At 53.2% G+C, this 25,729-nt stretch overlaps 3 protein-coding genes across 6 annotated transcripts; 2 read left to right on the top strand and 1 right to left on the bottom strand.

Annotated features, from left to right (window-relative positions):
• The first annotated feature begins 366 nt into the window (after positions 1 to 366).
• SYP (synaptophysin) lies at positions 367 to 11,547 on the top strand. Its single transcript, XM_036917123.2, has 7 exons — positions 367 to 467; positions 1,600 to 1,665; positions 2,808 to 2,932; positions 5,193 to 5,388; positions 6,077 to 6,268; positions 7,526 to 7,868; positions 9,981 to 11,547. The coding sequence occupies exons 1-6, from the start codon at positions 432 to 434 to the stop codon at positions 7,862 to 7,864; spliced, it is 954 nt and encodes a 317-aa protein (XP_036773018.1). The 5' UTR covers positions 367 to 431; the 3' UTR covers positions 7,865 to 7,868; positions 9,981 to 11,547.
• Positions 11,548 to 12,969: 1,422 nt separating this feature from the next.
• On the top strand, positions 12,970 to 21,577 carry PRICKLE3 (prickle planar cell polarity protein 3). Of its 4 annotated transcripts, XM_036917124.2 has the most exons (9): positions 12,970 to 13,125; positions 14,201 to 14,286; positions 15,163 to 15,346; positions 17,223 to 17,336; positions 17,665 to 17,802; positions 18,550 to 18,753; positions 18,846 to 19,032; positions 19,828 to 20,127; positions 20,738 to 21,577. In XM_036917124.2, the coding sequence occupies exons 1-9, from the start codon at positions 13,084 to 13,086 to the stop codon at positions 21,307 to 21,309; spliced, it is 1,827 nt and encodes a 608-aa protein (XP_036773019.2). In that variant the 5' UTR covers positions 12,970 to 13,083; the 3' UTR covers positions 21,310 to 21,577. The 4 variants fall into 4 exon arrangements, with proteins under 4 accessions (XP_036773019.2, XP_036773021.2, XP_057351250.1 ...); XM_036917126.2 differs by lacking the exon at positions 19,828 to 20,127; XM_057495267.1 differs by lacking the exon at positions 14,201 to 14,286 and having other exon boundaries at positions 12,984 to 13,125.
• Positions 21,567 to 24,418, bottom strand: PLP2 (proteolipid protein 2). Its single transcript, XM_036917128.2, has 5 exons — positions 24,160 to 24,418; positions 22,957 to 23,109; positions 22,757 to 22,852; positions 22,174 to 22,264; positions 21,567 to 21,966 (listed from the first exon to the last, which is right to left on the bottom strand). Exons 1-5 carry the CDS (start codon positions 24,253 to 24,255, stop codon positions 21,944 to 21,946), a joined length of 459 nt encoding a protein of 152 aa, XP_036773023.2. The 5' UTR covers positions 24,256 to 24,418; the 3' UTR covers positions 21,567 to 21,943.
• Between the last annotated feature and the right edge of the window lie 1,311 nt (positions 24,419 to 25,729).

The raw sequence follows: 25,729 nt of genomic DNA, 5'->3' as shown, positions 1-25,729 counted from the left end.
TTACTAGCTGGGTAACCTGGAGTATGTGACTTAACCTCTCTGTGGACTCGTTTCCTTCATCTGTAAAAAATAGTCCCTACCACGTAGGGTTGTTGTAAGGATTACATGAGTGAACACATTCAACAAGCTCAGTAAAGGGCCTGGCAAAATGTCATATTGTAGGACCAAACGGTCCTCCACGTCCCAGACCTCTAGGTGTCTTCTCTGAGAGAACGACCTTCATAGACCTCTTACGAATCCAGCCTAGAGGCCGGAATGGCGGCCCGCGAGACATAGGCACGGCTGCTGTGCGCAGGCGTGCACGGCGAGCATTGCAGGGGGCGCGAGGGGCGGAGCTGCGGCCGCCTGGGCTGTTCCGACGACCGCGCGCTATCCCCGCCGCGCCGCGCACCCGCCCTTGCTATCAGGCGCCTCCGCCCCCCGCATTGCTGATGCTGCTGCTGGCCGACATGGACGTGGTAAATCAGGTATGCGTTCCAGCACCGCGGACAGAGCCCACCGCCGCCCGGCCTCCTGGCCCGGGTCGCAGCGGATCTGCAGATCCTGAGAGGTGGTGGCCAAGGTCCTGGTAACAGATACCTAGTCCCAGACTCTGGGGCTGGGGTCTGCAGCAGGCGAAGGGAGAAAAGGGGAGGTGGAGAAAAGAAGGGGAGTGCCCTTTGCCGCAGCGAGGGCCATCGTCAGTGCCGCAGCAGGGGACCTCCAGAGCCCGGTTCCTTACAGGCGACCGTGAGGAAAGGAAAGGGGTCTTGGGGCTAGGGTGTGGGTAAGCGGGGAGGGGAGGAGAGGATGGAAGGAAGATGGGGGGGTGCTGCGGATGAGCTAGGAAATAGAGCGACAGAAGGCGTAGGGGTGGGGGAGGGGGAGACACAGCCCCTCCCAGAGACTGTACCCCTGTAGATGACCACCCCATCCCCCCAGAACAGACCAATGGAGACGATCTCGTTTTGCCTCCCCCAAACCCCTAGTCTCCCTTCCCCAAGCACATATCCAGTGAAGCCATGTCTCAGCTGTCCCCCACCTTAATCATCCCAGACCCTCTGCCATCTCACTCTTCACCTGAAGAACCTCACCCGCTCTCTAACCAGTACTAAACCTTCCCCATCCTCATCACCTCAGACTCCCACACACACCATCTGACTCACCTTTACCGCTGCAGACTCCTCCCCCACCCTAGCCAACCCAACTCCCTCCCTGTTATGACTCACCTTCATCACCCAAGACCCCTTCCCCCACCCTAATGAACCCTGACTCCTTCCTCACTCACTCCACCCGATCCCCTTCACCATTTTATACCTTCTCCCCTTCCCTAACTAGTCCTGACTCCAACCCCATCTTCCTCACCCCTGACCCCCCTCTGCCATCTATCTCGCCATCTCCCCAGACCTCCCCACCACTTCTGAACCCCGGGGGATCTTCTTTCAAAGGCCCTGTGCTCACACCTTCCACAAAGTGTTACTTTCTCCTTCTCACCCACTCTCCAAATGTCACTCCCTGCCGAGGTGACATGCCCTATCCCCAAGGGTCAATGCCTGGTGCCTTGCCCCTCGCCTCCATCTTTACCCCCAACAAACCACCCCCCATCATTTCTCTCCTCAGCTTGTGGCCGGGGGTCAGTTCCGGGTGGTCAAGGAGCCTCTGGGCTTCGTGAAGGTGCTGCAATGGGTGAGTATGGTCTGGGCTGTGGGGAAGGGAGGTAGTGGGGTCCAGAAGAGCAGCTGTGGAGTAGGGATAGGGAGCAAAAAATGGATGGGGGGCAGAAAGGGATGGGGCAATTGGGCTCCAGGGTGAAGTCCCAAGGGGCTGAGGCCAGAGAGTGGGTGGGCTGTGATGTGACATCACACAAGGCCGAGGGTACCCCCATTGTGAAGTGGAAGGTTGTGATGTCCTACCTCCTCTCCTGAGGTGAGAGAGGGGCAAGAGAGGTGGAGCCTGCAGTCACTTGCTGCAGGAGAGATGCAAAGGCAGAGAAATCCAGAGACAGTGAAGGAGACACAGAGAATGAGAGATGGAATGATAGACACAGAGATGGAAATGCCAAGCAAAAAGAGAAATAGAGATGAGAGAGAAAGGAGACAGACAGAAAGAGACAAAGAAAAGGGAGACAGAGAAAGATGCACAAAGAACATAGATGCAAAGAGACATAGAAACAGGAAAAGAGGCAGAGAAATGGAGTTGGGGATGGGGGGTAAGAGACAGAGAGAGACACTCAGAGGAAAGAAAAAAAAGGGAAACTGATACACAGAGACAGAGAGTGGCACCAAGGAGACAGAAAGAGCACCATACAGAGGACGACTGAGAGACAGAGCAGGGAGAGAGACAGACAGACGGAGGAATAGAAAGACACATAGAGACATGCATTCACACAGAGAGAGACAGAGACACACACAGAGATACTAGAAAGTCAGAGACAGAGAGAGAAACTGAGACAGGCACAAAGAGACATCTGAGAAAGACAAAGACTCAGAGAAATAGAGACAGGGAGGTACCTAGAGAAATAGACACAGAACAGAAACAAGCAGAAATACAGAGATGTAGAAATAGACTGAGGCAGAAGAAAGAGAAAAGGAGGGGGTCAGAGCATTAAGAGGTAGAGACCAAGAGAGACACTGGGAGAGACAGGGAAAGATGACCAGACTCCTGTAATCAGCTTGTCCTTGGACCTGATGAGCCCTGATTAGGGGGTGGAGGTGGGGGCTGGACCATCTGCTGCTGCCTCTGCTGGGCTCCAATCTATCCAGAGGAGGGCACCCCCATCCCCCGTGCACACAGGCTTACCTTGGCCATCCCCACCTCTGCGGCCCAAGGTCTTTGCCATCTTCGCCTTTGCCACATGCGGCAGTTACAGTGGGGAGCTCCAGCTGAGTGTGGAGTGTGCCAACAAGACTGACAGTGACCTCAACATCGAGGTTGAATTCGAGTACCCCTTCAGGTGTGTCCTAGCCCACCCCTGGTACCCCAACAGACATGGGCAAGGGCGGAGATGGGGTGGGACTGGTCAACACACCACCTCCTCAGGGGCTCCTGCCCTGCCCGCACCTCAGGAGACCACACCTACTCAGGTCTCTGAGCATGCACTGAGCACCTACCTTGTACCTGGCTCTGCTCCGGACATCTAGGACATGTGGTGAGCAAGACAGGCATAGGCTGTTGTCCTCTGGCTACGTTCTAGTGAAGGGGAGGGGCCAGAGACAGGCAATAAGCCAGATTCAAAAGTAACGGTATAAATGCATATATGTCCTTAACACAGTAGGTGCTTAATTAATGTTCGCCAATATTATTATTTAATTCCCATCCATTCATTCCATACCCATATTTTGAGAACCTGTTGTATGCCAGGTACTGTTCAAAGTGCTTGGAGACATAGCTGTGAACAAAATAGACCAAGTTCCCTACCTTCATGGAGCCAACATTCTAACAAATAAACAAACTAATAAGAGGATAATTACAGACTCGGAGAAATTTGAGGAGAGAATCCTCATGCCGGGTTTTATAATACAGAATAATAAGGGGGTGCTACTTAGCTATAGGGAATAATTAAATTCAATTAAACAATTCTGATATTTATTGAGCAAGGTCAGAAGAAAAGGAGATGCCAGGGAGGCGTGGTCTGAGAGGCAGGAGGGTAACTGGGGATCCACCCTTCATGGAAGCCCACAGAAGTCAGGAAGAGAGTTTAGAAAAGGAGGATACTGTTTGAGCAGGTGGCATTGTGGGCTACTGCTGAGAGCAGACTCTTTGGAATCCAGAAGACCACAAAAATCTGTAGACACCTCCTCCCAACACCTCCAATGCCCAGGACCTTGGGTCCTGAGGATCTGCCTTTTACCCACAAGTCTCCGTGGAAAAAGTCTTTGCCCTTTGACCCCCAACCAACCCCCCCAATGTCCTGATACCCTCCAAGACGCCCTCATTCACCCTTGTATACCCCCTCTCCCAACCCAGCCCACTAGAAACCCAGAAACTCAAACCCAGATTCAACTCCTGGCTGCATCATTTAGCAGCTGTAGAACATGGGGCAAGTAACTTAACCTTGCTGAGCCTCTGTTCATCTGTAAAATGGGCATAATAACACCTGCTTTAGAGAATTAAGCATGGAAGGTCATTAAATAAGGCACTTATGTAAAGTCCTTTATAGGTGATCAGTAAGCGGAAGCACACGCCCTCGGGACCTTTGCTCAGTCTCAGGATCCTACTTCCCAGTCTAAGCCCAGAGCTCTTGGACTCCACCCCAGTCCTTCCCACATACATTTTCTCCCTGTGACCTCTCTTCCATCACCCCGCAGGAAAGGCCATACCCCACAACACCTCCCCAATCTGCCTTTCCTCCACCCCACACACATGGTGATCCAGGATCCCTTCTACCCTCCTGTCTTTCTTTTTCTTATTTTGTATTGCCCGGGCTCTCCTCTGCTATGCATACATTTTTCTCTCTCAGAGACTTGAAGTTGTAGGGAGAAGAGTCAACATAATGTAGGGGGGAAATACAGGGTTATGATCCCAACTCTGCCATTCCCTCGCCAGTTGTGTGACTTTAGGTAAATTAATGCACTTCTCTGAGCCTCTGCTGCCACCTCTGTACATTTCATTTAACAAACATTTATCAAGTGCCTAGTACGTACAGCACTGTTCCAGGCCCTAGATACACGGCAGTGAACAAAACAAAGGAAAAAGCCCTCTTGTAGTTACAACAGAATTAAGAAAAAAAAAGTAAAATATGCATGGTATGTCAGATGGCATATCAGTGCTATGAAGGAAAACGGAGCAAGGAAGGGAGCTAAGGAGTGGTAGGAGGACATGGTTCAATTTAATTTTAAATATTGAGATCAGGGAAGGTTTCACTGAGAAGGTCACAGTTGAGCAAAGCTTGAGGGAGATGAAAGGAGTAAGACATGAATATATCTAGAAGAGTATTCCAGTGCAAAGATCTTGGAGTGGGAGGATGCCTGACATGTTCTACAAATAACCAAGAGGCCAGAATGCCTGGGTTGGTGTGAGAGATAAGGCCTATTTCATCTGGGATGATGTGAGCAATCAATGAAATGTGACCGGTACACAGTAGGTGCTCTGTGAATGGTTATTTCCTCCTCCTCCTGGGACCTTGTCAGAACCTAGGGGACCCATGATGGAGGTGGGGGGAGAGGGAGGGGATTCTTAGAATCTGGGCCACACCTGCCCTCTTCTCTCCACAGGCTGCACCAAGTGTACTTTGATGCACCCACCTGCCGAGGGGGCACTACCAAAGTATTCCTAGTGGGGGACTATTCCTCATCGGCTGAATTTTTTGTCACGGTGGCTGTGTTTGCCTTCCTGTACTCCATGGGGGCCTTAGCCACCTACATCTTCCTGCAAAACAAGTACCGAGAGAACAACAAAGGGCCCATGCTGGTGAGCCCCCACAGCCATTCCCATGCAGGGGCCAGGGGATAAGAAGCCTAAGGGACAAAGCCATGTTTATAGGCCACACCAAATCCCAGAGAGACCCACATGCAAGCAGCCACCATAACAGCCACAGATGTTATTGCTGGGGCTGCTTAAGCATTAGCAGAGAGAAAATGAGAGACAGTGAATCACACTCATAGCCCACACAGAATCCCAGACTGGTCTACACCTGGAAACCTCCCATCTCTCACACATCCACACAGTCTAGATCAAAGAGAGGTGCATACAGAGGCTCACCATGACAGTCATGCTTGTCATCATGCTACACAGACACACTGACTCCTACACAACTATACTCATATGCCCTCATCTCAGACATAAAATGACACAAATTCCCACATTCAGACAAAAGTGGAAAGACATGCTACTTTCCATAGATTCAGAAACCATCCCACAGAATCCCCACACCCACACCCACACACACGTCTGACAATCACACTCCCACATCCTCTGTGTCACATACACACACAAGCCCAAGCTAGGAGGACCACCTTCACGTGAGTGTTGGGGGGACTTCAGAGATGAAAAGGCAGGACTCCCCCTCCCAAGAAAGCCTGTGATCTGAGGAGGCCCCACAACATGGCATGAAGCAGCCCACTCACAGTGCCATCTTCCTCTTCTCTGCCCATCCCAGGACTTCCTGGCCACAGCAGTGTTTGCCTTCATGTGGCTAGTTAGTTCATCAGCTTGGGCCAAGGGGCTGTCAGATGTAAAGATGGCCACAGATCCAGAGAACATTATCAAGGAGATGTCTGCCTGCCGCCAGACAGGGAATACATGCAAGGAGCTAAGGGACCCTGTGATGTCTGGCCTCAACACCTCTGTGGTAAGCCCTGGGAAGCTGGTGGGGCCAGTGGGCCAGCTGGGGAGGGGGACTAGGAAACTTATAGTCTGACGTGTGGAGTAGTGGAAAGAGAGAAAATGAGAGACTTAAAGGGAAATCCAAGAGAGCTTCCTGGAGGAGATATACCAACAACAGAGCCTTGAAGGATGAGATAGCAATTGTAACCACTGTGACACTACAAACTGTCCCCAAGAAGGGAATTTGAGACCTTCCTTCCAGTTAGGTTTGGGAGCCCTCAATCACAGGCCCTGCCTAGTCATGTAGAATCTCTGGCAATTCACTACCCTCTTGGGACCTCAGTCTCCTAATACAGTATGTAATATGAAAGAATAACTTGAAATGCCACCACCTCCCACCCACCACACCCCATCCCCTGTGCCGGTGGCCCCCTACTCGCTGGTATCATACTGTCTGACCTCAAATCCCAGCTCTGCCACTTGCAAGCTCTGTGATCACAAACTATTTGCTCAGCCTCTCAGGGCTCAGTTTGTGCATGCAAATTGAAAGCTAATATTTAAGAGGTCCTGCTCCAAAGTTGAGTATTTAGTGAATTACCTACAAAGGTACAATCTAATTATCTTAGAAACGGGCCTGGCACATGGTAAGTCCATTACAAGTGTTACAGATGCTAAGATTCCAGCTCTTCGTTTTTTAATCTCTTGCTGGCTGTGAGAACTCGGGCAACTTAGCCTCTCTGGACCTGTTTCCTCAACTGTAAAATGAAGATATTACTTCCTGTCCCCAAATTTATATATATATATATATATATATATATATTCATTCCACGTATCTGTTTCCATATAAAAGCATATCTTTATATACTTTATGTGTATTTATACACATATTTGTATATATATGTGTGTGTGTGTGTTTGCATGTTAGTGGTATATCTACGTATCTAACAAAAATTTATGATTAACATTTTACTATATAGATTTACTATATTTTATACATGTATAAATGTGTAAAAGTAGTATGTATATGTGCAAATGTATAAATAACTTGCATATCTACTACTGATAGATACCAACATCCCCAGGAATCTTAATTCTAACACGCCCGCCCCATCTCCAAGGTGATTTTTCTGCACAGTGACATTGATGCGCTGGGTCCAGGTTTCGGAGACCGCTACCCTTCGGGAGCCCGAGGGCGCATGCCCAGTGCGCACGGCTTCGGCGTTCCCCGGGGTCGCCAAAGCAATGGGCGCGGGACTCCTACCGGGCTTTGCCTTCCCCGCAGGTGTTCGGCTTTCTGAACTTGGTGCTGTGGGTCGGCAATCTGTGGTTCGTGTTCAAGGAGACAGGCTGGGCAGCCCCATTCCTGCGCGCACCTCCCGGCGCCCCCGAGAAGCAACCGGCGCCCGGGGACGCCTACGGCGAGGCGGGCTATGGGCAGGGCCCGGGTGGGTACGGGCCCCAGGACTCCTACGGGCCCCAGGGTGGCTACCAGCCCGACTACGGGCAGCCTGCCAGCGGCGGCGGCGGCAGTAGCAGCAGCAACTACGGGCCTCAAGGCGACTACGGGCAGCAAGGCTACGGCCCTCAGGGTGCGCCCACCTCCTTCTCCAATCAGATGTAGTCTGGTGAGTGATGGGCGGGCAGTGAGACCAAGAAGGGTACAGGAAGGGAGACGGGCGGGTCATTGAACCAGTAAGAGTCAAGAGTAGACGGTAAGTAAGACACTGGCTGGACAAGTGAGGACAGCATGCTGAGGGCGAAAAGCTAGCCAATGATTAGAGAGTAGGAAAATGATGCTTGAAAATGGGCAGAATAAAGAGCCAGTAGGAGGAAGGTAGTGGTACAGCTCTGAGGGAGAGGAAGAGATTGAGAAGTGGACAGAGCAACCAATGAAAGGAGGAAATAGCCGCGGGACTTGATACGTGGAGAGTCTTCGGAGCGTGGGGGCTACGGAGTAAAGAGCAGGTGGGTTTTAGAAGTGATTGATAAACCAGTATGTTATGGTTAAGGCCAATAGATAATGAGGGTAAACGGGCTTGGGTCATGAAGGTCAGACAAGTTCACCAGTCCTGAAGGAAGTGATACATCTGGCGCCTCTCCCCAGCCCTCTAGGTGAGGGAGGTGGTGTGAAATTTCAAGGAAGGAAAAGGGGCAGGTGGAGATACTGGAAAGGCTTGCTAACTTTCTTGCTGAGTCTGAAAAGAGAAGTGAGATTTTCCTCACATGAGAGGGGGAAAGGTGGAGACGAAAGGAAGTGGGGCGGCAACACGTGGGTGAAGGTAGCGTCTGGCACTTGGCCAGAATAGGACAGGGAGGAGTTAATTCTTCAAAAAATCCTGTAGGTTCTACCTTCAAAATGTATCCATAATCTTCCCACTTCTCAGTCATCTCCCTGGACATCTTCACAGGTTTCCACCTCCATTTGCATTCTGTTCTACTCACAGCATTGGGAAGGATCCTGTTAAATCCTAAATCAGGCCGACCTACTGCAGAGTTCAGCGCCCTGATGCAGCTCCCATCCAACTCAAGTTAAAAGCCAAAACCCACAATGTCCTACATAATGTAGCCCCACCCCTCACTTCTCTGACCTCTCACCTCCCACCACCCACTACCCCACTCTTACAGCCCCACTGATCTCCTCAATGTGCCAGGCACAGTCCAACTTAAGTGCCTTGGATTTGCTTTCATTCTGGAGTTTCACACCCACACACACTGATAACCTTATCTAGACTGCTCCTTACAAGTCCCTTTCTTATCTCTCACATAGTACTCTATGCTTCTATTTGTCAGGAGACCCTAACTGTAATTAGTAGTTTATATGCTTTCTGACTGTCTACCCCTAGACTAGGAGACATGACTATGTATTCATGCTGTACACACATTACTTAGAGTACTACTAATGTTAAGAAATTTATTGAAGAACTAATAGATACAACACAGCAAGAGACATTTTACTTTTCTCTGCTCAAGAATTTCCCATAACTTACACACCTCATCCACAGTCAAAGCTGAAGTCCTCACAACCTAGTCCACAAGGCCCTATGTGACCCCATTGCCTACCTCTCTGACATCACCTCCTACCACTCTCCCTTTTTCACTCTACTCAAGCCCCCCTGACCCTTGCTGTTCCTCAAAAATACACTAGACATGGACCCATCCCAGGGCCTTTGCACTGGCTTTTCCCCCTACCTGGAATGTAGACACACACACACTATTATCTGCATGGCTCATTCCCTCACCTCCTTAACTATTCCAATGTCACTTCGTCAATGAGGTCTTCTCTGACTATTCTACTTAGCACAGTAACATTTCTTCTACTGGCACTCCAAATCCCCCTACCCTAGTCTACTTTTTGCTTTTCCATTTCACTTATCACCTCACCTCAGGTCATACTAGATAATTCACTTATACATCCTGGTCATTGTTTGAAGTTTCCCCTGTTACAATGTAAGCTCTACAACAATAAGGACACCTGTTAATGGCCTTTGGGGGACTGGGGAAGAGGAACATAATTTCTTTGGTTCCTAACCTGGTGGGGGCAAGGTATATCTTCCCACTAGGGGCAGCTGGGATGAAGCTGACTCCAGGACTATGAGAAGAGGAAGAAGGAAGGAAAAAAAGGCATGTAGGCAGAGGGTAAAGCCAGGGCAGAGGCATAGCAGCCCAGCCCTTCCCTAAGGGCACCACCTATGTCTGGACCCCCTCCCTCTCCTTTCTTGTGTTTTTTGTCTCTACAGGTCTTTGCAGCCTGGGAGGACCCCATGAGTAGGCAAGAGCTCAGGAGAAGGCCTGCCCCCCTTCCCACCCTATACCCCACATCTCCACCCCTCAAGCCAGGAGACTCTCTTTGCTGTTTTATATATATATATATATATATATATATATATATATAATGCATAAATATATAAATATCTATTTGTCTGAGTCCTGCCCCTACTCCACTCTCCTCATGCATTAGGGACCTGATCTTGAGTGGGCCCCTCTCTTACCCCAACCCCTTCCTCTGTATCCCTTGGCCCCTGTCTGTTCCCTGGCCCTGTGCCCTGAAGTTGGGGGGACTCTGAAAAGGGGATGAGGAGGAGACAGACCTTGGCTGTGTAGGGAGAGTGGGTGTGACTTCATACTCTCTCCCCTATCTCCCTCCCCTCCTAACTCCAGCCTTGATTCTTCCATCAATCCTAAACAGGGGCCATTAGGAAAAATTTGACCCTGAGTTGGGGAGAAAGGCATATTGAGGGACTGGGGACCCAAAGTGGTCTTGGAGAGGAGTTCTGGGCTGGAAGGGACTAGTAGGCAGAAGGGTTGGGTTTCAGACATACTGATCTGGAGTCTAAAGAAGAAGGATGCCCTAGAGCAGGACTTCTGAAGTGGGATTTGTAAGGAGGCTGAGGGCTTGGTTCTAGGAGTGATCTTTGAGTGAGGCCGTGGGTGCACCCTAGAGTGGACAGAGTTTGGAGTAGGACAGGGTTCTGTGGAAGGGGTGTGCCTTGGAACCTAGAGACAGGGTTTGAAAGAGTACCCAGGGCATGGTTCTAGAAGGGGTGGGGCTTGAATCAAGCAATGGGTGAGGCTCCAGAGTGGCAGCCCTTGGATTGGGACCAGAGTCTATGGAAGGGGTGTGACTTGGAACATTTGGGAGACTGAGTTCGATCCTAAAGGGGCCAGATCTTGCACAAGGCAAGAAGTGGGTTTCAGGAATAGGCCAAGCTTGGGGTGAGGTTGTAGTCTGGGTTCTAGATGGTACAGAGCCTAGAGTGGGACATGTGTGGTGGTTTCAGAAGGGACATGCCCCCGAGCAGTGAAAAATATATATTTTAAAGTGGACAGGTATGACAGTGGGTGAGGGGGGATATCCCTGGCCAAGGTTGGAGACTACGGTAGCCTGGGTAGAACTGAGAGATACGGCTTGGAGGGTAAGGGGTGGGATCCAGAGAGAAATACCCCCACTCCACAGCTAGGTAATTGCCCCTGCAACAACTAGGTAATCAGAGGACAGAGCCAGTGGGTCTGTGGGGCTGGCCCACCCCTCTTCCCTCCTTCCCCTGCCTCCTCCCTCCCTCCACACACCAACCCCAAGGGTGGTTGGAGGCCTGGTCCTGAGCCCCTACCCTGCACCCTCTGCTGTGTCTGTGATGTCAGTAGTGCCTGTGATCGTGCCATTTTGTCTGGCTGTGCACCCCCTTCCTTCCAGACCTCACACACATACCCTTTCCCATGCCCTCTGGTATTGTTTGAAGACTCCCTCCCCAAGGAAGAAAAATATGATTAATTCTCCTCCCTTAAATAAACTCTTCAACCACCGAATCTACTGTCTACCCGGCTCAGAGTTCTCAGTGCGTCTTTCTGAGGGGGTGGGAGGCGAAGGACAAAGGAAGAGATGGGAGAGAGGAAGCAAGAGGAAGTTTTGCCCTGACCTGCTGAACGCATTCAAGTCATCCCACCATTTTAGGCCCCCCTAACAATGTTATGCTGGGTCTTACCTTCTTTGAAGCCACATGTATCACTCTAAGACACGCTCTGAGTAGCCCTGCCCACTGCCCCACTACCGGCCACTGAATGCCCTGTCTTTCTAGGGTTCTGTTCTAATTCTAGTCCCTTAGCCACACCCCTTCCCAGCCCCTGTGGAGCCCTGTCCTCAGATCCCCAGGGGGCCCGAATAGGACCCCCATACGAAACGGGGAGACTTCCCTCTAACCAACCTGCTTGTATTTTCACACCCTGCTGTTTCTGTATTTCCTAGGCCTCAGCCCTAGCTGGAGAACCGGGAGACCGGCTAGGCTGCAAAGCCGGGAGGCGGGACGCTGGAGTAGCTCGTTCATTCATTTGTTTCCTTTAACCTTTCCCGGGATCCTCCCTGGGTCAGGGAGGGGCGGGAAGTAACAGAGTTGTGCGTAAAGGGTGGAAAGGTGGGCAGCGCCCAAGATGAAAGGCCCGGTGGACTGCTGCTGCCGCCTACCCCGGCTGAGAGGCCCCTCCTCCCAGCCCCGGGGCACAGCGAAGAGTGAGACTCCCAGCTCTGCAACTGAGCTCAGGAAAGGGATTATCTAACCGGAGAGCGAAAAATGGGAGCCAGGGAAAGAAGGATTTAAGATGTATTTCTCAGCATTTAGAGGGCCAGACAGCTGGGCCTGTAAAGGAAGGGCAGGGTGCGGAGAAGAGTATCTCGGAACATGACCAGTGACTCTAACTTCCTCCCTCTAAATCAAATCATCCTGGCTCTGAAAGGGGATGAGAGCATGGGGTGTTGGGGGCGTGTGTAAAATTTAGCTCTCTGACGAGGGCAAGGGAGCACCAGCTGGGGCTGCGATGGGGTCGGGGACCACTCTTGAAGTATTCATCCCGGGAAAAGAGACAGGGTAACATCACCAGTGGGGACGAAGCCAAGTGGATTTAATCGCTCCGCCAAATAAACATCCAAGATAAAGCAGCACGAAGCACCAATACAAGTACTCTAGAGCAACACTCCTTCAGTCAGGTCACTACTTCCAAGTGCCCCCTCCTCCACTACAGAGCCCTCAAGCCCTAGAACGTCCCATGAGAGGTCACCTAGCACCTCGGGTTCTGGAGCTTTGCCTTCTGAGATCCCACCCCCGCTCGCTGCAGGAGGGCCGGGGAGCTTTCCCGCCTGGTACTTCTGGGCTGCGTACCCCTCATCTCTAGGCAGGGGGCGCCTTGGCCCGGGAAAGACTTAGGGCCCAGGGGCGGTCCCTGCAGGGAGCGCTCCTCCCATGCCGGTATCAGGTTTACGGAACACAGCTCCCAGGGACGCGCGGGGGACTGACGGCCTCGAGGATTCCATTTGGCTGACCCTGTCCGGCTTTTAACCTGTCCGGACGCGCCATGTTCGCTCGTGGGTCCCGGAGGCGCCGCTCCGGGCGCGCGGTGAGGAGACTTAGGGCAGCGGTGGGGGGCAGAGGTAAACTGAGGCCCAAAAGAGAGGGCAAGGGATAAGGATAGCGAAGAGGCATTACACAGAGGGTCTGAGAATCCCCATCCCAGGATTCCCAGAGCGGAGGGGTTGGGACTGTTGGAAGAAGCGACCTGGTGTGTGCCCCTCTCCTGTGAATTATGGGAGGCCATTCTGAGGGCCGAAAGATTGGATACTGGGGTCCTGGATTGAGCAGGGACTTCCCCTTGAACCTTGGCAGGTGAACTGAGGAGTGAGGTCCTACACTCCTGGGGTGTCAGAATACTAACGTCGAGGGATTGGGATTGGGGGGGAAAGGGCTTCCAGGCTCTCACTTGAGCCAGGGAGCTTGTGACTCCCTAGGTAGTTGTGTGTCTTTCTTCCTTTGAAGAGTGTCTCTAGGTGGGGTCTGGGTTTGGTGATCCAGAAAAATGAATAACCCTAGGATATGAAAGGTAAACGTCAAGGCTTCTTGGGGGTTTCTGAATGGATCAGGGCCTCCTGAGATCCTGTAAAAGGATCCTCAGTTCCTTGGATATGAAAAGGTGAAGCCAAGGTTTGGGGGAGGGACTATTGAGCTTCTGAAAAGAGGGGAAGGGTTCATGTGGGGATCCCAGGTAAGGATGGGGTCTCAGGCTTCTATGATGGGGAATTGGAGTGCTGCTGGTCCGGGGCAAAGATGAGGCCTGGGAGGAGACGCCCAGGTTAGGGACCCTGTGCTCTAGTGGGGAGAAGTTCTGAGGGAGGTGTTTGAGGCCTGGAGGACTCAGAGGCTGGTGGGAGGTGTCCGAGGCTGGCCTGGGTAGGAGAATTCCATGAAAAGGGGGCAGATAGGGAAGTGGCCTCAACTGCCCCCCCTCTACTTCGGTTGTGTCCTCCTCCCCCGCTCTCCGGGTGCTGTCCCAGCCTGCCCAGCACTGCACTGGTGGGACAGGTCCCAGCGTGCGGTCGCAGGCCTTGGGGTGGAGAGGCAAGCGATGATTTCTCCCTCTCCACCCCCGCGCCTCGCTGGGTCCCACGTCTGCCCCACCCCTACCCTGCCCACTACAGCCTCCAGAGTCAGAGGACCCAGACCGTGGCCAGCCCTGCAATTCCTGCAGGGAGCAGTGCCCTGGCTTCCTGCTGCATGGCTGGAGGTAGGTGACCATCCCAGGGTCCTCACTATTGTGAGGGTTCTGCCCTCAGGGTAGCTCCCAGAGGCTTAGGCCATGCCCCTAGCCTTGAGCCCGGTCTACAGAAGGAGCTGTTGCGGAAAGAGCCTCTTGCTGACTCAGAGTCCCTCCCCTGACTCATTCCCAATTGTCCCATTACCAGGAGAGCTCCACCCACTACACAGCCATGCCCCCAGTAGTGCCCCCCCCCCACACACACACACACTTGCCATCCCTAGGGAGATCCTTGTTCTGGGCTCTGAGAACCGCCCACTGACCTCCAGCCCAGCTCCTAGGCTCAGAACTCTTGTCCCAAACCCAGTGCCCTGTCCTCCTACTAGAGCCCCAAAATATCTAAAAAAATACCGTAGTGAGCCCACAGCAAGCAGACTCAGGCCCTACCCACAGGCTCAGTATCCCACCCGCCCTTAAGTTCAGAACCTCAGCCCAGGCTAGAGCCTGCCTCCAGGGAAAGCCCCCCACCCCCAATCAGGGTCCAGAGCCAGTACTGAGGGGAAGCCCCTAGACTTACAACTCCAGTCTCAGACTCAGGGTCCAGCCCCAATTCTGGCCCACTGTGGGAAACCCTGATATAAGTTCCAGAAATGAAAGTCAGAATGGCCTTGACACTCCACAGCCACCCCCCAGCTCACAGCTATACCCTACACCCCATCTCACAGCTTGCGCCCCACAGCCTCACCCCCTCTCAGCCCTGCCCCTAGGCCCAGAGTCCTGTCCCAGCTGAGAATCCTTTGGTGTTGATAATCTGCACATCCCTGTCCCTTAGTTGGACTTCCTCGAGCTGCTGAAGGGTCCACGTAGACCACCCCTTAGAAAATGACCCTGTCTCGGTCCCCTCAGAAAGATCTGCCAACATTGCAAATGCCCTCGGGAGGAGCATGCTGTGCACGCGGTGCCTGTGGACCTAGAACGCATCATGTGTCGGCTAATTTCAGACTTCCAGCGCCACTCCATCTCTGATGACGACTCAGGCTGTGCCTCGGAGGAGTATGCCTGGGTGCCCCCTGGTCTCAAGCCTGAGCAGGTGGCCAGAGGCTTCCACCTACCCTTGCTCTCCAATGGGTGCACACACACACACCCATATGGGGACCCATTTCTGGGGCAAGGCTTAGGGTGTATGGTCTGACTGTGTGTGTCCTTCTGACCACTCTGTGATCTAGGAGTGGTGAGCCCCCAAAACTCACAGGGAACCCCGAGTGATCACTGGGTAGGTTCCTCAGGACCTGTTCACCCTACTCCTATTCTACCCATTACCTCAGGACTTATTCCAGCACTTCATTCACATCTCCATTGACTGATTAATTCAACAAATAGTTATTGAGCATCTACTGTGTGTCAGACACTGTTCTAGACACTAGGGACACAGCAATGAACAAAATGCACAAAAAAATATATCTGCCCACATGGAGGTTAGATTCCCTAGGGGAGCAAAAGCCTTTAAAAATATGTCAGATGGTGTAAGAGCTATAGAATAAAAAATGCAGGGAAGGGGAATGGAGAGGGATGTTACATTGTAAATAGGATGCCCAGGTCAGCCTCTGTGAGAATATGATGTTTGAGCTTCCCCAAGGAGGTAAAGAAGGCAGCCCTGCAGATATCCAAGGTTAGAGCCATCCAGGCAAAGGGAATAGCTAATCCAAAGGCCCTGAGGTAGGAAGGTGCTTGGCATGTGTGAGGAACAGTGAGACCAGTGTGGCTGGACCAGAGTGAGCAACAGGGAGAGTGGCTGGAGGTGAGCTCAGAGAGGTGGTGTAGCCATGGAGAAGACTTTGACTTCTACTGTGAATAAGTAAGAAGCCACAAAGGCTCATGAGTAGAGAAGGGATGTGATTTGTCTTAGGATTTAATAGGATCTCTCTGGCTGCTGAGTGTAAAACACTGTAGGCATAAGGGCCAAAGCAGGAACCAGTGAGCAGGGAGGTGACTGCAATAGTCCTGGTGACTGATCATGGTACTGGCAGTGGAGGGGAGCAGTGGTCAGATTTTGGATGTATTTTGAAAATAGAGCTGTGAGAATTTGCTTGTGGGTGTGAGAGAGAGGATTTGAAGAGGACCCCAAGGATGGATGGATAAGCTGATATGAGGCAGGCTGAGGCAGAAGCAAGGTGAGGAGCAATAGCCATCTGGAGTCTGAGATGACTGTTAGACATCTGAGTGGCCATGTTGCCTGGAACTCAAGGGAGAGGTCACAGGGCTAGAGGTATGCACTTGTGAGACATTAGCCATGAGATGATATTTATAGCCATGGGCTTGGATGTGATTTTCCAAAAGAGTGAATGTAGACAGAGGCCAGAGGACCAAGGACTAAACCTGAGGACCTCCCACATTTAGGGGTTGGCTAATTGAGGAGGAACCAAAAGAGGGACAGAGAAGGGGCAGCCAATAAAGGTAGGAAGAAGTCCAGGACCATGTGGTGTTCTGAAAGCCAAGTGACCAAAGTGTTTCCAAGAAAAGGGAGTGATTAGCTGTGTACAGTGCTACTGATGGGTCAAGTTAGATGAGGATCGAGACCCAAACAATGATTTTAACAATGTGGATATTATCAATGACCAAAACAGGAACCACTTTGGAGGAGGGACACATGCATCGGGGAAGACTGACTGGAGTGGGGTCTCTAGAGAAAGAGAGGAGAGAAAGCAGAGACAAGTGCACATAATTCTTTTGAGGAATTTTGCCATCAAGGGAAGGATAAAAGTGGAATCAAGACATGAGGGAACTCTCAACGTGTTTGGGAAGTGACAGGAATGATCCCACCTGTGGAAAAGAGAGATGGAGGTAGTCAGTCAAAGCTCCCTTCTGATGACTTTAATTTTCTCAGAGAAGTAGGCACCCACCATCCCACTGCATCCCAACTCACCCCTCATCTCAATTGTTTTTCCCCATCCACCCTGTCCTCCCAGGTATACCAATTTTTCAGCTGCCTCCCAGAGGACAAGGTTCCCTATGTCAACAGTCCTGGGGAGAAATACAGGATCAAACAGTTGCTGCACCAGCTGCCCCCACATGACAGTGAGGTGAGAAGAGGGAAGACAGGAATGGCATGCCAGATAGGGGGCACAGCCTGGGCAAATGCTGGGCAGTTGGAAAAAAGTGTGCAGGGTCAGAGGAGGAAAGAGGTGCTGATCTGAGGTGAAAGGTCTGGACAGGCAAGGGTAATCAGGGGATATTCCTTGGCAAAACCACAGCGAGGCCTTGGGAGCAGAGGTAAGGGGTGGGTATTTTGAGCAGAAGCACCATCTATACAAAGGCCCAGAAGTAAATTTTCTGAGCATGGATGAAACCTGGAAGAGGGGCCAGGGGCAGGCATCAGGGGAGGAGCCTGGTAGATCCCCATTACCCCAGGCACAATACTGCACGGCACTGGAAGAGGAAGAGAAGAAAGAGCTCCGAGCCTTCAGTCAGCAGAGGAAGCGGGAGAATCTGGGGCGTGGCACTGTGCGCATCTTCCCGGTGACCATCACTGGGGCCATCTGTGAGGAGGTGAGCCAGGGAGGGCTTCAGTGAGTGTGCAGTGCCTTTGCGCCAAGCTCTGAGGTGCTGGGTCCATTTCCCAGGCCTACCATTTAAGTCCTTGGGGTCCACCTCTAGTGACCCTCTGGTGGACGGGGTCTTTTCCTCACATCCCACTGTTAGGCAGGACTATCTCTGAGGCCAGCCTGGCCAGTGCAATATATCCGTAGAGCCCCCTGTTGGTTGAGGCATGTCCCTCAGATCCCACTGTGGAATGTGGTCTGTCTCTAAAAAGGCCCTAATGGACCTCCTCTATTAGTTTCCTCCCCTCCACATAGTGGATGTCGGGTGTGGGCTGTCTCTTTGGTCCTCTTGCGGTCAAGACATACCCTTAGGAACCAACCCACAGTGACAGGACCTGTCTCTGGTTCCCCCCTGGTGGGTGGAGCCTGACATTAGATCCTAATGTTAGGATCTAAGGTGAGGTCTATCATTAAGGTCCCCCACTGGACCAGGCCTGTCTCTATAGTTTCCCCAACCACCTAAGGGGAAGAGCTGCTTTTAAGGTGAGGAGGACCTGTCTCTATGGTTTCAGCCAGAATCAGGTCAGTCTCTAAGGTGCCTCCCTGCCCAGGAGATAGGGCCTGTCTCAATTACCCCATGGGTGGGACCAGTCACAAAGGTCTGCCGTGGGGAAGGCCCAAGTGGGACACACCTTGGCTGACCCCCATCCATCTGACCATGTTGGTGATGGCAACGGTGTCTGTCATTTTGCAGTGTGGAAAGCAGATTGGAGGTGGGGACATCGCAGTGTTTGCCAGCCGCGCAGGCCTAGGCACCTGCTGGCATCCACAGTGCTTTGTGTGCTCCACGTGCCGGGAGCTGCTGGTGGACCTCATCTACTTCTACCATGCTGGGAAGGTCTACTGTGGTCGCCACCATGCTGAACGCCTGCGCCCACGCTGCCAAGCTTGTGACGAGGTTCGTGCCTCTCTGCACAGGGGTGGGAATGGAGGAAGGGCAGGGCTGGAACAGGCCTTTCTGACAGCCACAGATGGTCTGCCTACCCCCAGATCATCTTCTCCCCTGAGTGCACAGAGGCTGAGGGCCAGCATTGGCACATGGATCACTTCTGCTGCTTCGAGTGTGAGGCATCACTAGGAGGTCAGCGCTATGTCATGCATCAGAGCCGCCCCCACTGCCTCGCCTGCTACGAGGCCCGCCACGCGGAGTACTGTGATGGCTGTGGGGAGCATATCGGTAGGTGAACATGGAACTGGATAGAGGAATGGATGAACAGCTGGGCCACAGCCTTCCCCCAGGATTCCTTGTTTCCTCCAGGCCCCATCCCGTTATACCCCATACTCTTTTAAGTCTAGCCTCAGCACAAAAGCCCTATGCCCTTAACTCCAAGTCCCATCACCAGTACTCCCATTACACTATACTTTCTAAGCCCCACCTACACAACACTAGGTACCACTACACACCTAGGCCTACCTCCATTGTGCCCTCTAATTCCCAGCCCCCAGAGCTATCCTCCTACCCTCTCACCTAGCCTCTCCTCCCCAAGCCATGCCCTGTTCTTCAAGACTCCTCCAGCCTCTGAGCATCCTACCTTCTAAGCCACACCCTACCCTCTAAGACCCACTCCTTTCCCATCAAGGCCACACCCCTACCTTCTACACCCTGGCCACACCACCCTCTTCTTCAAGTCCATCTTCCACGCTTCTTCCACCAGGCACCACATCTTAATGTCTAAGCCCGACCCGTATCTTAGAGTCCAATGCCCATCCCCACCCTGAGAAAGAAAGGAAGAGGGAGGAAGACATATTTATGAGCCAATTTCCAGGACAGAATTAAGATGAGGAACCCTGGGTGAGGACCAAACCTTGTGTGTCCTGCTTTCTCCAGAGAAGGGCCCCATTCTGGAGAGGTGGGGGGAGAGAGCACCTCCAAATACCCTCCTTCAGATTCCCTGCTTCTTCCCAGGAAGGTGGGGTGGGGATAGGCCTGGAGGCTCTGCCTCAGTTTTCCTCCTCCCGTCGGTCCCTGCAGGCCTGGACCAGGGCCAAATGGCTTATGAGGGCCAGCACTGGCACGCCTCAGACCGCTGCTTCTGCTGTAGTCGCTGCGGGAGAGCCCTGCTGGGCCGCCCCTTCCTGCCACGCCATGGCCTAATCTTCTGCTCGAGAGCCTGCAGCCTGGGGTCGGAGCCCACGGCTCCGGGACCCGGCCGCCGTAGCTGGAGCGCAGTCACGGTCTCCGCTCCTTTCACAGCCTCCACAGCCGCTTTCTCCGCTGTGGAGGGGGCGTCTGACACAGCCACAAAGGGCACCAGCACCGAGCCAGCGCCTGGTGAGCTAGCCCTCCAGCCACACGCAGCCACTCCATGCCTCCTCCCTTCGCTCCCCGCCTCAACCCTGGCCGCCCTTCCTGACTCGCCTAGGCCCTTCACCTGGCCCGGGATCCCTGGCCACGTCTCCATCTCAGCACTGGCTTCGTCGCCAAACCATTCCAGGCCTAATCTCCAGACCAAACCACATCCTCTCGTGAACACTGGTTCCACCTCTCTTCTGTACAGGGCCTGGCCCCTACCTCAAACTTGTCCCTGCTTGAGCCCAAGTTCCTCCTTTCCTCCAGACCCTTGACCCTCCACCTTCGGTGCCCAGGCCCTGCCCCCATTCTAAGGCAAACCTCGTCTGCGGGAGCCTATGCCACGCCCCCTCTCACTAGAAACCGCGCTCCACACACCAATGAAGTCCTGCTCCTGCGTTCCCACCTCCTCCGCTCCACCCAGAGACTGCTCCAGGCCTCACATTTCCCTGACCCCCCCACCTCGCTGCCCCTGTCTGACCCATGCCCCCACCTTTCCAGTCCTGATGGGGAAAAAAAGGAAGAGAAGGTTCTTCCATAGGCCTTCTCTAGGGGGTGCAGATACAGGGAGTTGCTCCATCTCTCTTTCCAGCTGCAGGCCCCGAGGAGCCCGCCCATTTTCTGAGAGGGGCCCCGCACCGCCACTCCATGCCCGAGCTGGGGCTCCGTAGCGTCCCCGAGACACTTCCCGGGCCCCCCGGCCTGCCAGACCCGCGCCCGGAAGATGGTACCTTCGGTCGCCAGAGTGTCCCGCGCGTCAGCTTCCGCGACCCGCTGGTGTCTGAGGGTGGGCCGCGGCGGACCATGAGTGCGCCCCCAGCCCAGCGCCGCAGGCCGCGAAGTCCCCCACCCAGGGCCCCCACCCGTCGCCGCCACCACCATCACCGCCGCCACTCTGCCAGACGTCGCCATCAGTGTGATTTGGCATCGGGGTCGGACTCGGGATCTTGCTCCAGCTCGCCCTCTAGCCCAAGTTCCGAGTCCTCAGAGGAGGACGGCTTCTTCCTAGGGGAACGCATCCCGCTGCCCCCGCACCTGTGCAGGCCCGTGCCTGCTCGTTACACTCCAACTGAGACCCCCAACTCTCCATCTCTACAGCTCCCCATGAACTTGCGCCCAGGGATGCCTCGCCAAGCCAGAGATAAGAACTGTATCGTGGCTTGAGGGTGAGGCAGTCCTGGGTGGGGGTTGTATTCTCAAGTCAGTGCACATGATGACTCACCCACCCCAATCTAAGTCATAAATCCCCTTCCTTCCTCCCTCCTTCATGTGTTTGCATTATTGAAGTAATTTAACATTTGTTGTAAAACAGGCCTGACTTCTTTACCTCCTTGCTCCAACTGCCTCCTCCCAAATTTTCCCCTCCCAACGCTTGAGATTCATCCACATTTGATCAAAGGATTAATTTATTCATTCTCATGTGTGCTAACGATCTGTTTATTATTATTTATCCCCCCCACAGAACCATCCCACACACTGAGGTTATTTGGAATAGGTCACAACCTGGGGCCTGGAGTCTGAAATCTGAGGTGCTCTCCTCCCTCATTTTGTGGCTTAGGTGGGGGCATAGTGCAGGCAGAACTAGTGTCTCCCTTTGGACACTAGAAGAAAGGGGGACCCAGGCACACCCATAAAGGTGACCACACACAGGAAGGTTGATTGGCAGGCTGGAACACAAATGCTCCCAATAAAGGCACTTTTACCTTAATAAGGGGCTGGGAGTGTGTTGGGGGCAGGGAAAAGTTATTTCAAAGGAGGTGTTTCTTGCAGGTTGCAGAGAGAAATGAAGAGAGTTCACCTACACTGGGCCATCTGCAGGATCTGCAAGTGAGGAAAAGAGAGGAAGCATTGGCTGGGTCCATATGCCCATTTCACAGACAAGAATACTGAAGCTTATGGTACTTACTGGCACTAAAGCCTTAAGTATTAGTAAGGGACAGAGTTGGCATTCATGCCCTTGGGAGACCCCTATCCTTTCCTCAGTCCCCTCAGCAACAACCCCCACCCCCAACACACACAAACACTTACCAGTAGGGGCTGCTGTATGTCTTTGCTGCCTCAAGGGGAACGTGATGTAGGCATCATAGCCAAAGAGGCAGGTAGCAATTAGGCCCAGAACCTGGGGGGGGGGGTTGGATTAGGTTGGCCAGCTTACGCAGCCTCTTCCCTCATTGTATATACCACCTCCAGTGACTGCCCTATGTAGGGATGTGACTAAAGCCCCAAGCTTGGAGGCCAGAGATTCCCCAGGGAAAGACCAGGCCTCTGGACTCTCCTCCCAGTACCTCTCAACACAGGAAAGCCACATTGGCCCCTCATGTCAAGCACCATTCACACTGTACATCTGAGACAAAGTTCTAGCAGATGGTAGTCTAGTGTGTTGACAAAGGGGCCATCTCTTTGGGCTTCCCACAAAAGATCAAGGGATAGCCCTTTAACAGCAAATGATCTTGGGTGAGAAAACAGCATAGGCCAGACTCTCCTGCAGACCCTGAGGACAAGTGTGGCCTGCTCTGGGCCACACACTTTCTGCCAGACACAGAGGCAGAAATGGCCCCTGGATCCTCAAACCCCTCTCTCTCTGCTTTGGAGCTGCCTCCATAGCCTTTACCCCTGCAGTGATTCTGGAGTGGTTTCCTTTCTCAACAAGGACAACAATGGAGGTGATCAGGTAGAGGATGGCCGCTATGAGGGTTCGTAAGAAATCCTGTGAGGTGTAGAGAGAAGAGGGAAGTCAGCATCCAGAGTTCCAGAGACAATCCCAACTGGCCTAGGCCCCTCCCTAGCCTCCTCCTTTCCACCCCTTCTCACACTCCAAGGCCAGTTGATGATCTGTATATTGGTGTGCAGGCCACACATGTAGATGACAAAGAAGACAACAGCAAGGATCATCTCAACCACCGATAGGGAGGAGTATGCTGGTGTTGAGGCACTGAAGCAGATCAGAATCACCAGGCACAGTATCTGGAGGGATGACAAGGGAAAGGAGGCCCTGCTTGATCAGCTCCCAGGACTGAAGGGATAGGTTTAAATTGGGGGTTTCAAATTCAGATGCCTACTGGGCTAGGAGGGTGATGGTATTGGCTAAATGCCTTTTTGTGTGCTCACTGAGTTCCAAATACTGCTCCAAGAGCTGTACAAGTATTACCTCAGTCATCACAATAACCTATTGAGCTGGGTACTATTCTAAGTACCTTTATTTTATAGATGAGAAAAGGGAGGCACAGGGAGGTTTGGTGACTTGCTCAGGATCACCTAGCTAGTAATGGGAAAATGTTGGGTCCCTCAGTTTCCTCCCTTTTTCCTTCCTGGATAGGGGCAGGCTGCAGGAAGGGGCGCCACCAGGTGTTTTGTGAACACTGCTGGCGCCAGCTTCTGGGCCTTGACGGGGCCGGACGTGCGGTTCCCCAGGCAATCTCTTTGGGAAGCAGTAAAAGACACTGGAGGGGCAGGGCTGACTCCGTTAAAGGTGTCGCACCCCTTTTACAGGTGACTTAAAAGGGGTGCCCACTTTGAGGGGGGCGGGAAATCCAGGCTCCCCAGAGGCCCAAATAGCTAAGGACCTCCTCCCCCACCACAGAGGGTGAGGAAGAACTGGCCAAGGGCGGGGCGCCTACCCCGTCTGACAAGCGCTCGCCGCCGCACCCAACAGGCCCCGCCTCTGGGCGCGCCGCCAGCCCGCCCATCCGCCAGCCAGGGCCCAGGCCTCACCACGCCCTGCCATCCGGGACCCCCCACCATCCCCTGGGACCCTTTCGATGAATCCACGAGGTCTTCCTCCATTGGTCCTCCCACATTTGCTATGGACCCCTAGCTGCACCCCGTGGCCCAGTAGCTCCCGACCACTTTTCCAAACCCCACTGACTCGCCCTACGCCCCTGGTTTCTGGCCTCTGCCACTATCTCACCTACCCGCGCCCCACTGCCGAACGCCCCCAGCCCCGCGCCTGCCTCACGCGGGGTTGCCCGGTTGCCCGCCCAGCCTTTGCCCACCCTACTGTCGCCGGACGCTCACAATCTCAGCCAACAGGAGAATTCCCTTTCGGGCTTTCGCGAAGTTGGTGCAAGCGACCCAGCAACCGGGGGCCGAGAGGCGCTCGGAATCCGCCATGGTGCGGGCCGGAGTCCCTAGGGGCGCGGAGGATCTGCTTGGCCGCTCGCTCACGGGTACGAGGACGCTGCACTCCCAAGCTTCTTGCCCGCCGTCTGGCAGGGAAGGGGGCTCCGGGGCAAAGGAGGGAGTGAATCACCTCGCGGAGCAGAAGCGGGCGGGGCGGAGGGGGCCGGGCCAGGTGGCTGCCGCCCCGGAAGCCCCCTCGCCCCGCCCGCCGAGGATAATCCCCGCCTGGCGCACAGCCCCCGGGGCGCCCCATCTCAGGGGACGCCAGCTTTTGAAGCTTGGCAGTGCGGGATACCATGCGCGGTAATGATGAGACTCTGCACTTTTAGGACACAAATGCTTCTGGAGCTGCCTCAATTTCGAACCGCGGGCATCTGGCTTTGGGAGGGAATGGTTCCGTTTCCTTAGCTGAGACCATGGGTGAACCCAGGTATGCCTCCAGAATTCGGAATACTAAGGATTTTAGAAAGTTTTCCCGGTGCATATGCGATATATTACCTAACACTCTCAGCGGGGCCTGAGGCTGCCCCATTGAAAAACAACCAAAAACCTTAATATTTGCCCAGTGAAAGGTGTGGATGTTCCCAATAAGTGGAATAAACCAGGACTGAACTTTTTTTCTTGTCAAGTCAGGTCAGGTTGTGTAAGCAAAGTTTCCCAACTTGTGGGAAAACTGTCCATTTCCAGGGCTTTTTGGACTTCGAAATTGTGGATAAATGATTGTGGACCATAGAATAAGCCTCTTAGTAGCAGTGATGGGGATGAGAACTTGCTGGTGCACAGGCTGAGAGAGAACAGGGCCTGGTGAGCATCAAGCTGCTCAGCAAATGGGGGCTGACATTATTAATAGTGTCAGAGCCCAGGGTCTGATTCTCTGTTCTGTAATCCTAGGGAAGTCCTGGCCCTCAGTGCTGGGCCTGTTTCCTGTTCTAAGGAGAGGGGCTGTCAGCCCCAGCTCTAGATGAAGAATGGGGAAAGAGCATAGGTTTATTTATTGCTGGGAGCCTATCAAGATGAAGGGAAGGCTCCTGGAGTGCCAGGCTGGGTTTGCCTGGTGACATTTGAAGAGTGTGTTATCCTGAGCAAGTAATTTCTCCTGACAGCCTCTGTTTCTGCATCTGAGACATGCACCTGCTCACAAGAACCAGGATCTCTCTCAGATGTACTAAGGGGCACACTCTGCAGGCTGGATGTTGGTTTTATTCTCACCTCATTTGAGGAGAGTAGAGTCGTGGCTGGAAGGTCAGGATGGCTCAACCTAAAGGCCTGCCTATTCTCCCAAGTTAGGAGCTCCTCCCAAGTGCTGAGTGTGTTTTCCAGCACTTCGAGGACATGCCTGAGTTGCTAGAACAAAACAAATTGCTGTGGATCAGGACCTTTGCACTTGCTGTTCCCACTGTTGTCGATGCCCTTCCCCCAGCTCTTCATACATCTGGATTGTGGTCATTCAGGTCCCAGTTCAAAT

This window comes from Manis pentadactyla, chromosome X (assembly GCF_030020395.1).
Source record: "Manis pentadactyla isolate mManPen7 chromosome X, mManPen7.hap1, whole genome shotgun sequence".
Classification (NCBI taxonomy): Eukaryota; Metazoa; Chordata; class Mammalia; order Pholidota; family Manidae; genus Manis; species Manis pentadactyla.
The sequence above is the reverse complement of the archived record's forward strand: the minus strand, read 5'-3'. Positions and strand labels throughout refer to the sequence as shown.

Coding starts and splice junctions, on each gene's coding strand:
- PLP2 (XM_036917128.2), bottom strand. CDS start 24,255: ATGGCGGATTCCGAGCGCCTCTCGGCCCCCGGTTGCTGGGTCGCTTGC. Junction 23,110..24,159: donor TTCTCCTGTTGGCTGAGATT/GTGAGCGTCCGG, acceptor TCATCCCTCCAG/ATACTGTGCCTGGTGATTCT. Junction 21,967..22,173: donor ACATACAGCAGCCCCTACTG/GTAAGTGTTTGT, acceptor CCTCACTTGCAG/ATCCTGCAGATGGCCCAGTG.
- PRICKLE3 (XM_036917124.2), top strand. CDS start 13,084: ATGTTCGCTCGTGGGTCCCGGAGGCGCCGCTCCGGGCGCGCG. Junction 13,126..14,200: donor GGCGCCGCTCCGGGCGCGCG/GTGAGGAGACTT, acceptor TGCCCACTACAG/CCTCCAGAGTCAGAGGACCC. Junction 18,754..18,845: donor GCTGCCAAGCTTGTGACGAG/GTTCGTGCCTCT, acceptor GCCTACCCCCAG/ATCATCTTCTCCCCTGAGTG.
- SYP (XM_036917123.2), top strand. CDS start 432: ATGCTGCTGCTGGCCGACATGGACGTGGTAAATCAG. Junction 468..1,599: donor ACATGGACGTGGTAAATCAG/GTATGCGTTCCA, acceptor TTCTCTCCTCAG/CTTGTGGCCGGGGGTCAGTT. Junction 6,269..7,525: donor CTGGCCTCAACACCTCTGTG/GTAAGCCCTGGG, acceptor CCTTCCCCGCAG/GTGTTCGGCTTTCTGAACTT.